General features: G+C 39.8%; 1 protein-coding gene across 4 annotated transcripts in view; it reads right to left on the bottom strand.

Moving 5' to 3' along the window:
- Window positions 1-14,451, bottom strand: part of LOC101158200 (microtubule-associated serine/threonine-protein kinase 1) — a 48,506-nt gene extending 34,055 nt beyond the window's left edge. For 2 of the 4 annotated variants that reach the window (XM_020705488.1, XM_020705487.1), the window contains exons 1-2: window positions 13,650-14,451; window positions 5,486-5,514 (exon numbers count right to left, since the gene is read on the bottom strand). In XM_020705488.1, coding sequence (XP_020561147.1) covers window positions 5,486-5,514; window positions 13,650-13,688 — 68 coding nt within the window. In that variant the 5' untranslated portion in view covers window positions 13,689-14,451. The remainder of the gene's footprint in view (window positions 1-5,485; window positions 5,515-13,649) is intronic. The other 2 variants (XM_011478575.3, XM_011478574.3) reach the window with 1 other exon arrangement.
- Window positions 14,452-14,769: the final 318 nt, after the last annotated feature.

Consider the following 14,769-nt stretch of genomic DNA (forward strand, 5'->3'; position numbering starts at 1 on the left):
TCACCCCAGGGTCCTGTGCTCCCTGTATCCTCATTTCACCTCCTGAGCTGCCTCCTTCCTTCCCCGCCTCCTTTGATTTCATCACTCATGTGGTCCTCCTTCTGAGGCAGACCCTCTCCTTATTCCGTGGGTTTAGCTGCAAATAAACGTACATTTTAAGATGCCAAAAGAGAGATCTGATGTGTACAAATCAGATCACGTATTTTAAATTTGAATCGATTTAAAACTGAGTAATTTTCTATATAAATTACTGTCATTTAAGATAACTGTCCATCGGTGTGTCTAAGCTTGGTCAAAGTGCTCTCTCCATTAGAATACAATTTAATCCTTTGTATGCAGGGAAGCAAAAATCACTTGAAGACACTATGCATGCCTTCCCCTCCTTTTAAAAAAATCGGCTAAAATGCATCATGGTTTAAATGTTTAAATGGGACTACGGATAAAAAATAGCCTTTGGGCTAATTCTGGCACATTGCAGCAATGCTTTGGATGTGCACTGTATCTGTGAAAAAACCCAAAACAAACAAACAAACAAATAAATAAATAATTTAAATCCATTAGCTACATACAAGATAATCATGAATAAATAACTAAAACAAAAATGTCTGCCAGCAATATCATTGGTGCATTGTTAATGATTCGACATTAGAGGCAAAGTTTGAGTTTTGGAAGAAAACGAATAAATAAAATCCAATTTATGTATTTTCTCAATTAAATGAATAGGTAGATTGGATGGAGACTGGTAGTTGTCTTCTAGAGGGCCTTGACAACTAGCTAAATACAGAAAATGGCAAAAAGAAAAGAAAACAGTTAAGCTTTTTATTTTGGTATTGCTTCTTTATAAAAACAGTTTTAATTATTTTTATTTCTATATAACTTCAGGGGCTTTGTAGTCTTCAGTTGCAAAATAGATAAATAAACAAAAAGAAATAAAGAAAACGAATGTGATTGAAATTGTGCTTGATAGACATTGCCCACATGTACAATGTACTCTTTTGCTTCGGCTGCTGTTTGAAAAGTTCATGTTTGGCACTTCTATCTTGTTCAAGTCTGTGCTGGTTTTGCAAAATATTTATCATCCACGAATTCACTTCTATCTTTGCTCGATCAAAATTCTCTTTCATTCGTCAAATCACCGCAAAGTTGCCTTGCGTTAAGTTTTGATAGAAACTCAATTCAGAAGATTTGAAGATCCCTCTGCTAAGTATGTTACTATTTAAGCGACTATTATGGTATGTGAAGAAAAGTGAAGACCTTTGCAAAGGTTTCAATGCACTTTTAAACTCTTTAACCAAAACCTGTTGGGAATTTGTTGTAATTGTCTTTTTTTATTACTGTATTGATCACACTGATCCGTAAAACATAATTCTTAGAGTGGTCAGCTACCAATAAAATACCAACGTTTTTGAAAAGCACAACAAAAGTAATGTGTTTTTCAGTAAAACACTAATTTCAAAGCGTCGAAATCATCAGAGATGACTGTATGCAGTAATGATACCAAACAATGAAGAGTTGAGCATTTTTGGAAACAAGTTCATACGCTTTTTAGTATAGTTTAGTTTTCTAAGCACTTTCTTTTCTGAATTACAAAGATCTGAATCAAAAGCTCAAGTACGAACGCAGGGTGAAAGTGACTTTTTTTCAAAGCCAGGACATGAAACAAAGTCGCTTACAACCAATTTAAACCCACATTAATAAATTGACACTTCTTCTCCAACAGAAACCTAATCCTCTCATTTGGAGTAAAAAGTGAAGGTTTAATGTTGGATTTTTACCGAGAATTTAGTGACCCTGATTCAAGATTTTTAGTTTAAGCTGCACCGCAAACAGCTGTTAGATTACACATTGGGTTAGTTGGATTTCTTGGTAATGTATATTGCTAATGGTCACAAACAAAAGCACAGGGCATACTCCAAATGCCACCAAACCACGGCCTAAAATTACACAAACATGTCATAATGTCTGTCTGAAGCTTCTCCATACCTTCTAGCTCGGCGGAGCATGATGAGCAGTCGTATCTTTGATCGGCAAGAACAGGATGAAATTCAGAAGCTCACATGGCAAAGATGATTCAATGGCAAAAAAAAACAAATGCTAAAAGTTCACAATATATTCTATGCTCCTCTGAGCGAGTAAAACAGCGAGACGTGGAGAAACAGAAGAGGAAAATGTGCCACGAGTCGAGGGGATGGAGGAAGGGTGGGTCCGTCTTTTGGAAAGGAAAACAAAAGATCTCAGGGGACTGTGGCTCATCCTTAAGGGCCGAGGAGTATTATTGTGAACTGCATCTGAGTTTTGCATTTTCTCAGTTAAAAGGATCTCCTGCAGGCTATTTGCATCATAAAAAAGAGGATGGCGGCGAGTCAAAAGGGAGGTTAACTTCTGCCAGCAGAGAGAGGAGAAAGGCTGAAGGACAACCTCGGGAGGACTGTTGCATAACTGCGGGGAAAAGGTTTTGAACGAATACAAAGAGTGAAAAAGCCGAGCTAATTATGATGTGCAGCACTCTTGGTCACAAACTCTGAATGAGTGTTTACCCACGAATGGATGCAGCCGGCAGATTGAACGTGATGCCGACCCTACTGAACTCAGCCATAGAAGCTCACAAAGCAGTGATGGTTGGTGGGACGATAACATCCCGGGAGACGGGATGTCAGGGAGGCCGCAACACAAAGGGACCAAGGTGTGCTGGTACCATTTACAGGCTGAGAAATGTGATTTTCTTCTTTTGTGTGATAAATGTAGGGTAAGCCAATAATTACATTAACATTCCCATTCACAAATGTACCTGTAGAGTCAGATTTTACTGAAACGCCTTTGAAAAGCCCAGATCTCACCAGACACTAACCTCAGAACAATAAATAAATAAAGATAACCCTTTTATTCGTCCCACAATAGGCACATTTCAACATTGCTGCATTATAGTAATAAGTATGTACAGTTCACAAAAAGAAGATGTATCGCATATTTACAAAATCTTAGAGAAACTGGCACCGGGGGACACAATTAAGTAGTTAAGATTGCACAATATAATTTAAAAATGACTAGAACATAGATAGAGTGACTAAAACAACAAATGAACACATTTACAGTGGATCTGGGAAGAGCTGTGATGATAGCAGGTTAGAAACGACCAACGGTGTCGCTTCTTCAGACTCTTTGGGGGTAACAATCTGTCGCTGAAAGAGCTGCTTAGAAACAGAGCCGTGTCATCCAGATGAAGGAACATTGTCAAACATCCTTTTTTTTAATTCTGCTTCAATCTTAGTATTAATCCAGGGATCCAGATTAGCTGTGGAAAACTACTTTTGTGAACAGACTGAGTTACGTTTCAGCTGATGTGAAAATGTCTGTGCATCCAAATAAAACGGTTTCAGCTTCAAACATAGATGTTTAACAAAGTAAAAAATACAAATAAATTAGAACATTTTTGTTTAGACTGCAACTGTTTTGGTGCTATATAGGGCAAAATATAACGCAGGGATCTGATACCTGTTGCTCAAGAGCTCCATTATTGCTCCATTGTGGCTCTTTCAATGCTGATAATTTACATTGGTAGTTTGTAGGTTAGGCTAACTTGTTTTAGTTCAGTTGTAATTGATGTTTTTGTATTTGTATTCTGTTGTATTCTGATCTTCTGTCACACAACAAGTGTCTAGTTGTTGCTCAGAGGCACTGTCCTTTAAGCAGGAGCATCTTATTTGACACAGGCTGTATTTTATTTTAAAGGGAATTTGATGTGCTTCAAAATAAAAAGAGGGTAAAATTATTATACTGTTTATATCACTATGTTTACCGGTATTTATCACTGTAATTCAGTCATTGTTACGAAAAAAAAAATATGTATATACTACGAGATTTAAATTTGCAATTTTACGACTAATTCTCGTAAATTTACGACTTTTTCTCATAAATGTATCAGATTTAAAGTAGTAAATTTACAAGATCAAAGTTGAAGTGAGCATACAGAGCAGCAAGTGAACGCCATGCAGCAGCAGAACAGACCGACTAAACCCAATTAAACGGGAAAGTTGAATGTTGGAAATGTTTGGAAGCTCCTCTGTTTGATTTACTGCACTGCTTTATTCATTGTTTGGTGGCTGTACATTGTAAAATCTTTAAAAGGCTATATTTTATAAATGAATGGTTTCAATGCCACAAAAACAAGTTTTTTTTAACAGTGAGGTGGGAATTTGCCAGCTCTTGCTGGGTTTCAGTCAGTAAGAAATGGAACCAAATTACTCTTTTAGTGTTATGGGTTGTTGACCCCTGGTCTACAGGATGAATCCACTTTTCATAGTACGGTGCTTACATCAAATTATAACAGCAAGTATTTTAATTGTCTCCAAAAAGGCTCAGTTTTCTCTCATCAGTTGCAGAGTCCTGCTCACATTTATAAAGTTAGAACTTGTTTTTAAAGTTTCTATCTCTGAAAGCTCAGATAGTTGAGTTGTGAAGTTAACAACTTGGGTATTTTAATCCAGTTTAGTTTCTCCAAACAGTCATCATCATTAACTACAACCAAGATGCATAAAAGCCTGAGTAACATTGATACCGAGTCACATCAGACTGGTGTGCTTGTCTCCAGGAGTGGGATAATATTTACCCCAAATGTTTCTTTCAATATTACAACAGCTTTGCCTGTCTTCATACAGAAAATGAAACGTAATTTATGTATCATTGAAGCAAAACTCGTTTTTGTTCTTATGTGGTTGAAATGCAGTTCTTTACTGATAAATGCACGTTGCAATTATAGCAAAACATGCCTTTATTCTTTAACAACATTAAATAATAAATGACTGTGTTTCATATAAGTTGTTATTTTCTAAGACATAAAAAAGTGGATGTCAACGGTGCAATATTTCCATACAGAGCTATAAAGTTCTCATTTAGAGTTCTTGTGTTAATAGATTTAATATCAGTGAGCCATAGGCACAATGCTGGTTTTGTAATTAGAAACAGATATTGCACAGAGACTCTAAGCTGGAGATAAAGCCGGAAGGGATAAAAGGAAAAGGGAAATGAAGCTGAGCAGAGGCAAAATGATGAGAATTGGAATTGAGAGTGGAATAATAATGGATAATAAAAATTCAACAAAGGCAAGAGAGGGTGTGGAAGAAAGACTGAGTAACTGGAACAAGACAGACAGGCTTTCGGCACCACGGAGAGCTTCCTTCTGGCTCGACACTATCTGACACACTTCAGCTGCACGCCACAGGGCTTCCTCCTCATCTTTTCCATTTTCCACCAATTCCTCGTTCACACATGGAGAACAAACTTCTCTCTACAAGCCACACTGCTGTAAAACAAAAAGTGTGCTGAGCCAAAGAAAGCTGCAAGGTTGCTGTAACCTCAGAGGACAGACTTCGCTGATGAGGAAGCCACTTCTTCATAATCATGTAGAGGCTAACGTTCCCCTGAGACAGAAGGAAAAGGTTGGAAGGGTGTGGAGAAGGACGAGGAGAGAAGCGAAAGTCCAACTCACCTGCTGTTTTTGCGCGGCAAAGGCAAATCCTGGAGAGAAAGAGAAACAAAACATAAGACTTACATCCGTAAACATGGATAAAAATATACAAATGGTTTAATAGAAACATCAGTCATTGTAAGAATGCATTTGGTCAACAAGTTTTGTCTTGATAAAAAGACAGTTTATTTTGTTCATTTTGACATGATGGCGCATTTTGTTAGTAGAAGACGTACAAGCAGACTGTTATATGTCAGTATTTTCCTTTAAAAATTTGCACTTTTGAAAAAAATGTATTTGTAGTAGGAGCAAAATGCTTTAAAACTGTTTTACAGTTGTAAATAACACCAAATATGTGAGGAAGGTACATGTTTGAGATGGCTGAAATGCCTGTTCCTTCACTTTAAACAAGAACGCGTTTGAAAAGAAAATGAGTTTATGTCATGGAGCAGGTCTGCATATTTAAGTCTCTCTCCGATCATCTTTTGATCCATTTTAAAAGCTTTAAACTAGGATTACAAAATTTTTAGCCAAAATCTGAAAAACTGTGTTGTTTTCTAGAAAATATGTTTTTTTTTCATTAGAAATTCACTTTCTCCTGCTAACTTACAGCCCCTCACACCCCCATCCTGACAACACTGGTGCAACAAAAATGATGAGCAATATTGGAGCTTTCCAGCTGTGCAGCTTTGAGCCAGATCCCAGCTCAAACGTGGAAAGACGAACATGGATCTGTTTGTCCGCAGGTTGATGCATCAGAATGGAGCGGAGCAGGGAGCCTGTGGCCAAACAATTGGAGCTTCTACGCCACAGCTCCAAGCCTTTTCCCCTCGACATTTTTTCCTCTGCTCCCGATTCACATTAATTGAATAAAGAAACACTTAGAAGTACAATGTTTAGCTTAATTTATTGAAGTTGTTTTGGACCGAACCAGTCCTGACTTGGTGGTTTGGCTGCTTAAACAGGTTCCCTTTAAATAAAAATGGGTCCCAAAAAACCCAAACAACCGAAGAAGGTTGTGACCAAAAGAAAGCACTTGATTTCCTTGCAGAGGAAATTTCTCTTGTTAGGATGCAACAAAAGGGTATTCTGGACTTCGTCGAGGAGGTGAAGGTTTGGCGGGTCCAGAAGCAAGTGCAAGACCAGAGGATTGCCTTTCTGGAAAGAAGGGTGATGGAGCTGGAACAGTACACGCAAATGAATGACGTGGTAATCACTGGCCTGAGCGTCAAACCGAGATTCTTCTTTTCAGCCTGTTTTATTTCTGTTCAGGGTCATAAGGCTGTCAGAGCCCAGCTAACTAAGGGCAAAGTCGGAGTACAACCTGCGCAGGGGCCACACAGCAGACCTGTGACAGATTAAACACTCACTAACAAACATTCGGGACAGTTTAGAGTCACTAATGAACTACGAAGAATGTGTTTGAACTACGGGGGGAATCAGAGAAAACCCACGCATGAACGAGGAAAACAGGAAAACAGACGGGATCCAAACCATGGCCTTCACACTGAGATTCCTAACCACTGCACCACCCTGCTCTTATGATGGCATAACATTAATCGATTACATCAACATGAATACAAAGACAGCAGACAAATGGAGTATTTTTTTCTTTCATTATTTAAAAGTGGCATACAGTACTTTTAAATACCATGTATTTATGTTTTGAGCAGACTGTAGGAATGCATCTTTATCTGATTTTGAGGTGTTGCCATATTTGTAAGGATCTGTGGGATGAGCAGGTGACACATGACTTATTTACCTACTTTTAGGCCAAATAGTAACCTTTTATTATAACATGTATTAATAAAAGCTTTGATTTTGAATGAACTGACTTTTAAGACATCCCTACTCAAAGATGAAAGAAAACTGTTGAGGTTAACACCAAACCTGAGAAGCAGTGAGATGTTTTTGCCGCACCTTTTACTTTGTTTCACTATCACAAAAACCAACCAACACAGCACAAAACAGCACAAAAAGACAAACACACTCTCTGCCAAGCCTCGTGCCAGCACAGCCTGGATCCCTGCTAACCCCTGAAGTAGAGAAGGACACGGAGGGGATGCAGATAGTAAACGAGGATGGAGAAAAAAATGAGAAATGGCCAGCATGAGACATTCTGTCATGGCTCGGAATATTTTGCCCTTCAGTTTTATCCAGCTGTTTACTGTGGGGCATTACTCATAGTGGCAGATGCAATTATAGCATTAGTAGCTTCACACCCTCTTCTGTCACACAGGTTAATGTTGTTAGGGGCTGTTAGCAACCCACTGACCGGCTGCTGAGCCCGGTTAAGGCAGTTGTTATGTAGAGTATCACAGAATCAGACACTGATTCCTGTGATTACATGACTTGGTTGACTCCGAATTTTTAAAGATTTATTGGCAATCCCCTTCAGCAGGTACAGGAATATGAAAAGAATTCCAAAAAACCTGCAGACTACAGAAATCATCGAATTTCACCTGCAGATACAGGCAAGAAAGGACCAGCTGCCATTGTCTGAAAGCCACAGTAATGCCACACAAAGCTCAGACTTGATTCATCTGAATGAATAAGACAGATTACTAATTTACTAATTTATTTACTAATGACAATCTTCAATTAGGTACTGACAAAATCCGCAAAGTGCTTACATCTGCCAGATACCCTAAAGAACAGAATCCTGTGATAACGTCACCCTGATGACTGAGAATCATCACAGACATTATTTTAAAGACCCACTTCCATGAAAATTGTGTTTTTAACATATTTGTGTGGTGTTTTTCTGATAATGGAGGACATACAGTATATAAGGAGGATATATATCAACCGTAAAATTGCATTTCTGAGTATTTCTGTATTCAAATTGTTGTGAATCAGGAGAAAATGAAAAGATGTAGTTTAAAAAAAGGTGATATTTGCTACATAAAAAAATATGCTGGATGGGCAACACTGCTTCGAGCTATCAGCAATTGGAAGGGAAAGGGGGCGGAGTTGCCCACCATTGAGAGATGAATTTCTAATGCAGTCCTGGCGTTCTGCAGAAACTATGTCCTCGAAAATGACACCGGTTTTTTGACGGCATAATCATAATTAAAAGACCACTGGGAACGCTTTAAAAATAGGTCAAAAGATTATTGGAGTGGGACTTTAAGTGTCAGTGCCTCTGATCTACCAAATTAACAAGATACAGCTACAAAGTACACAAAATTGTTAAACTTTGTTACATTTTTCATTGTTAACTGACACAAACTTGTTTTGTGAGCACAGCTACGGTAAATGGGAACTGCATTAATCCATTTCCACTCGTCCTTCACTGATTTGGCTAATTGGCCCCCAGCTTTCAGAGTCAAGGAGAACATGACTTACAAAAAAAATCTCTTCGTGAGGAAGGTTGTTACAAGCCCTGACCAGATGTTGGAGCAGCTGTTTCAATCAATGAGAACAAAAGGAAACAACCCTGAATCCATTAAAAGACCTTCTATAAAGCTGTGATAGTTGTAAGCCTCAGGCGATGACAGTGTCGGTGCTGGGAGGCATCTGTTCCATGTTTCAGGTTTCAACCAATCAGCTATATTAGGCCGGAAAAATAAAATTACTGTAAAAGCAGGATCGTGAGACAAATTCAAAATTATTAACAGGGCTTTCCACCTAAAAATTCTGTACAAAAAAGGTTCAATTCAACTCAATTTGATTTGTATAGCCCAAATTCACAACAACAGTCGTCTCGATGGGCTTCGTGTCGGTAATTGAAAAGTAAAACATAACATCAAAAGGATCATAAATACATAGAATTCAAAAGGAAAATACTAAATTGAACTAACAAACTGACTAAACTGAACTGGCATCCCTGCCCTTAGACCCTCCTTCACGTTCCATTTTAGCTGGAAAATCTGAACTTAAGGTCACAATCCATTGAGAGCAAAAAAACTCATCTTTGCATCACTCCATGTGATGCAAATTTGAGTCTTCAGCTCATTAAATCTAAGACAGTGATGACCTGCATTAAAGATAAACTGAAAATGCTGACTCCTTCAGGTCACAGGATTTTTGTTCTTCTGTTCAGTTCTTCTAAAACAACCGCTGGACACAACTTTTGGGTTTAAAAACAAGCGGAATAATGTTTGCACATGACTACTGTCAGGTGGCTGCTCCATAATCTTTTATGACTAAAAGTAAAAGCTCATGATTGAATATAACTTCATCATTCCAGACAGTAAAAGACCCAAATGGAACATGAAATGAAGTGCAGCACTTGTGAAATCATCTTCTGCTTCTGTTTTTAATCAATTTCCCTTCCATGAATTCCCTTTATTGCTCAGTCAGTATATTCCTAATTGAAAAAGTATCTATTAACTTGGCAAAACTTGACTAAATTTAAAGTCCCACACTGATTATCTTTTGATCCATTATAAAAGTGTTTCCAGTGGTCTTTTAATTATAATTATGACATTTTAGCCAAAATCAGAAACTTGTACTGTTTTCTAGGACATAGTTTCTGCAGAGCAGCAGTAGTTCATTTGAAATTCACCTCTGAGTTGTCAGCCGGGCTGGAAGCAACCCTCCACTTATTTCCTATGACGCCTTTGTTTACACTGTCCCACTAACTTACAGTCTCTCACACTGACATTACCGGTGCAACAAAAGTGGCGAGCAACATTGGAGCTGTCCAGCTGTACAGTTTTGAGTCAGATGCCAGCTCAGATGAGGAAAAACAAAGACGTCCGTGGGTCTATTTGTCTGCCAGGGATGCAAGAAGGGAATGAAGCAAGGAGTTTGTGGTCCGCCTAGCGTATTTTCTACGAAACAAATAGAATCTTTTTCAAACATCCTTTTTCATTTGCTCCTGCATGATTCACAATGATTTGAATATAGAAACACTCAGAAATGCAATTTTATGATAAATGTTCTTAATATTTGTCCTTCACTATGAGAAAATGGCACAAGAACAAGTTAGCAACACCAAAAACATTTGGAGTGGGTCTTTAAGGAGATCTGGAGTCAAAATGTGAGCCTGTAATAGCTGGAATCAGATGGGAAGGAAGGCAGAGGAAATAAAAAGAGTTTTAAGTAAAAATTGATGTTAGTGTAAAAGTATATGTGATTAAGATGCATTTGCCTTCAATCGGTGTGATATGGTTGACTTCAAAATAGATAGACAGCTCTGTTCCTTATCAAGAAACAGCAGATGGATGCTTCTAAAGCTGCTCTAAATCAAGTCTCCACATTTTCTCAAAGAAAAAGATAAGCAGATACTGTGAAGAAGAGTTCTGTTTGCATGTGTGGATTCTACTGTTTGATTCCAAAGACTTTGGCTTCCCAGTGACTCCGCCATGGTCCCTGAATGCCTCACCTCGCTCTTTACAAAGCGGCGCTCCCCACATTACAGCAAATGTGAATCAGTCAGAAGCGGGTCTTCCGGCGTGAATTCATTTTTGCCGTTCAACTCGTGAATTGTGAAGATAAAAAGGTGACGAACTTCAGAAGATGTGTCGATCAAAGCCTGACAAGCACCATGTTACAGGCTGTTTCAGGTTTCCCTGCGGCTAATAAATGACTGTCTGATGTATTATAGCTCCAGGCTGTAGACTGACAGGAGAGCACACAAGCTCCATTGATGACAATTAAAATGCTGTCACTTGACAGCTACAGACAGATGTTTTCCAAATCTAACCATATACGTTTTTTTTTTCTTAAAACCTTTTAACTGCTGATAGATTCGATCCCCAAAAGTGCTTTTGCAGGAACGCAGAGTTTGTTCAATCTTTTCCTGATTAGACTGGAGTGTTTCTGCAGGGAAAAGTCATTCAGGGACACACATTTTGATGCACTATGCCAGCCGACAGAGACGTTAAAGGCCTGTAAATAATCCTGTCCTCTGGTATGGTCATAAGTTACACCCATAAAGGCTCCTTTGCGGTCGTGTCCTTCACGACACATCGGTTCCACTAAAGAAGCAACAGGGGGAGAAAAAAAAGACCTCATAGTAAAGAAATAGCATTTGCTAAGCTGCAGGAATATAAATTCTGCTGGTGCTTACACATGATGTATTGGAAGGTCCATTTCCACTGCAGAGAAGGGAGAAAGGGTTTGGCCAGCAGACAAGGCAGGGGGATCAATGGATGAGGGATGTGGTGCCAGGAGAAAGTGGTCAGACCGGCCATCACTTACATTAGTGACTGACTAGCTAGTTCAGGAACTTTCTCCGGGGTGATGCTGCGTCTGTGGGCCTTATCTTGAATTTTAAGTAAGTGACTGATTCAGACAATCTATTATGGCAAAGCTTCAAGCACATTGAAGAGTAAACTGTTCTCATTTAAACAGTATTAAAGATTTTCTGTCTTGATTTGTGTTTTCAGGGCAGGATATCTAACTACATTGTTGTGCAGTTTCAAGAAACATGGAATAAAAGTCAAAATGTTAACATATATAAAGTCAAAATTGCAAGATTTGTAAAGATACATCATGCAACGTTCCCGCTCACAACTCAGAGGCAATTTTCAAACAAACTACTGCCAATCGGCACAAACTACGGTATGTCCTAGAAAATGACACAGATTATTTGATTTTGGCTAAAAGCGGCATAATTGTAATTAAAGATCACGGGAAACACTTGGAAAAAAGATCAAAACCTAATCAGAGTGGGACTTAAAAGCTGAGCACAAATAACCTTGTGAGAATACAGAAGTACTGCATTATTGCAGGGTCTCTCAATTCAAAAGAATTCCTTAAAAATTAACAAACTGTAAAAAAATGAGAGAAAATAATTCAAATAAAGTAAAATGTTGATGTATGAAATTAAATTCTGACTTTAAAATCTTTCATTGGCTTCATTGATAAAGAACCCAGAAAGCTGAGCTGATAAACAACGAAGCATATCAAGGTCCAAAATGTTTTTTTAATTTTTTCATTGATCGGTTCTATGAAAGTATATAATGCTAAACTTTACGATCTTGAAGACTAAGTGCATGATTTGACTCAGGAAAATGCACATAACCCTCCAGGCTTCAAGCATTGTCTGAGAGGAAGACAATCAGCATGTAGCCTGCAGGCTTTCACTTTCAGGAACGCTAACAGGCTCTGCGCTTTAATTAATACATTAAACTCCTGCAAGGCAAAAAAGACGTCAAAGAAAAAATTTGTTTTAGTCCATAAAGTGAATGGGTGAAAATTCTCAAATTTTTTATCCATTTAATCTCAATTGAAAAAAGATTTGTTTGATAATAAACGTGATTCCATTGTCAAGTATATTGACAGAAAAGGCTAAATGATTGTGTTTGCTGCAGCAGTGCACTATATGGGATTGACCTCTGACCCCCAGCTGCAGAGGGCAGAGGCGTGCCGCCATATGGTGCAGACAGGGTGACAGAGTGCTCGCATTACGCCCGAGGGAGTGACAGTTGGATGATGAGGCCCGCGGGGATTGAGCATAGCAGTTAACGCAACTTACACACTTTCACTAGACAAAGCCGTAAAGACGACGGGCAGATGAGGGAAATGCACAGATCCTTCAATGTGAGGCATTTTTTACAGCCATTAACACCATAATGTCTATAAAATGCTTCAGACTCTGGTCTCTTCATCACAAATATTGATGTCAGGATGATGAGACTTGGAATCATCGCCTCATTTCCTCCACGCAGTTCTCCAGTCTCTCACAGTTCTTGGTTTGAGTAAATGGAGCCACTCCAGTGCAGAATGAATGAAATCAAACGCACAGGTGCGTGCGCGCTCGTTTGTGTGGCTGCAGCCTGCTCCTCACTTCACATGAGCGAAGCGTGCGCTGATGGGGAGGGGATGACCCGCGCTCACACAGCCTGCTTCATAATGGATGAACATTTAAACACGTCAGATCAACATGCCTGAGTGGCCATTCATTACCAGTGTTTCCTTCAAGGGGCTAAGTGTGCACAATTCCATCTAGAAATGATCTTTATGGGAATTTAACGAGGGCAAAGGCTTCAGTGGAATCAGCTCAGATACAACAGCTGCAGGTATGAAAGGTTTTTACTGGATTTAGGCTCATAATATTGCTAATTGAGCAGCTGTTTTGATGGAAGTCATACTCTTTTGATTGACCTTTAATGATAAGAAAGTTAGGGGGGGAATCAATAAGACATTAAGAAATTAAACGTCACAATGAGGGATTAAACAAGAGTGAACTATGACTAGTAAAGGATGGGAAACTGACTCCCTTTCAGCTCACCTGCAGCCTCCGCCGCCTTATAATCCCCGAGTCATCCATTGCTTTGGCAGATGAGGAGCTGCGGGGCTCCTGGATGGGGTTCCCCTCACTGAAGCACCCCTTTATGCCGTCCCTTATGTGAGTTTTCTCAGCGCGGCTCTGACATCCGAACGCAGACTGTCCGCAGTGGGGGCGTCCTGGCGCACGGTGAGGCCGGAGGGACTGCGCACACTCATGCAGTCCGGGGTCAAGTCAAAGCGATCCACGAGCACACACCCGTGTCAAGCGGTCCCATACTGTCTCACTTATATAAAAAAAGACTCCAAGAAAAGCAAAGACTCTAGTTCTCACAGTTTCACTCGTGACAAGCGTCCCACGCCGCCTCCTTGTCCGCGCATCCTTGACATTTCGCCAGAGGTCTGCGCGCTTTGTTAGCGCTCAGCCAAACGAGGGGAGGGCCTGAAAACACGACGACGAAAACACGTCCCCCACTGACAAACGAGAATCTAAGAAAGTCAGCTTCACTCCACACAAAGGACAGCGGCGGAGCAGCGCAGAGAGAGACGCGCCGCTCATCCACGAGCTCCGCGGTCAGCCTGACACCGCCGCTGATTCGTCGGGGAGGAGCTTGTCCTTCCCTGTAAACATCACCGAGGAGCGCTTCTTCCTCCACACCATCCCAATCTGAGTTCAAATTCACTTCAGTCCAAAAGCATCACCGCTCGGGTCAGTCATGCGCGCGCGGCTCTCCTGCGTCTGGAATGTGGAGGTCGAGGCTGCAGAACAGGATGTTTCTGTGGCCGGGATTCCCCTTCGCCCCTCCTCCCACGTGAGGAGCTGCAGATGAATGGGAAAACATCATCCAACCCCCTCCACCCAAAACAAGAGAGGAAATCGATGTTTTATTCGAACTTCCTCTAAAGATTATAGTAATGAACTCCATAGTTTTGAGGAAAGTTTAGTCCTTCTTCAAATTCAGCACCACAGACAGAGACAGAACCCAATCATGAAAACGCACAGGATCAATAATAGTAATAAAAAAAAGAAATAGAACAACGCTCCACCAAATGTGTGGATTTTTTTCAGTGAAGTTGAATGAGAAACTAAGCATTTAAAGGTCGTGTCACACAGCCACTATTCA

This window comes from Oryzias latipes, chromosome 8, assembly GCF_002234675.1.
Source record: "Oryzias latipes chromosome 8, ASM223467v1".
NCBI lineage: Eukaryota > Metazoa > Chordata > Actinopteri > Beloniformes > Adrianichthyidae > Oryzias > Oryzias latipes.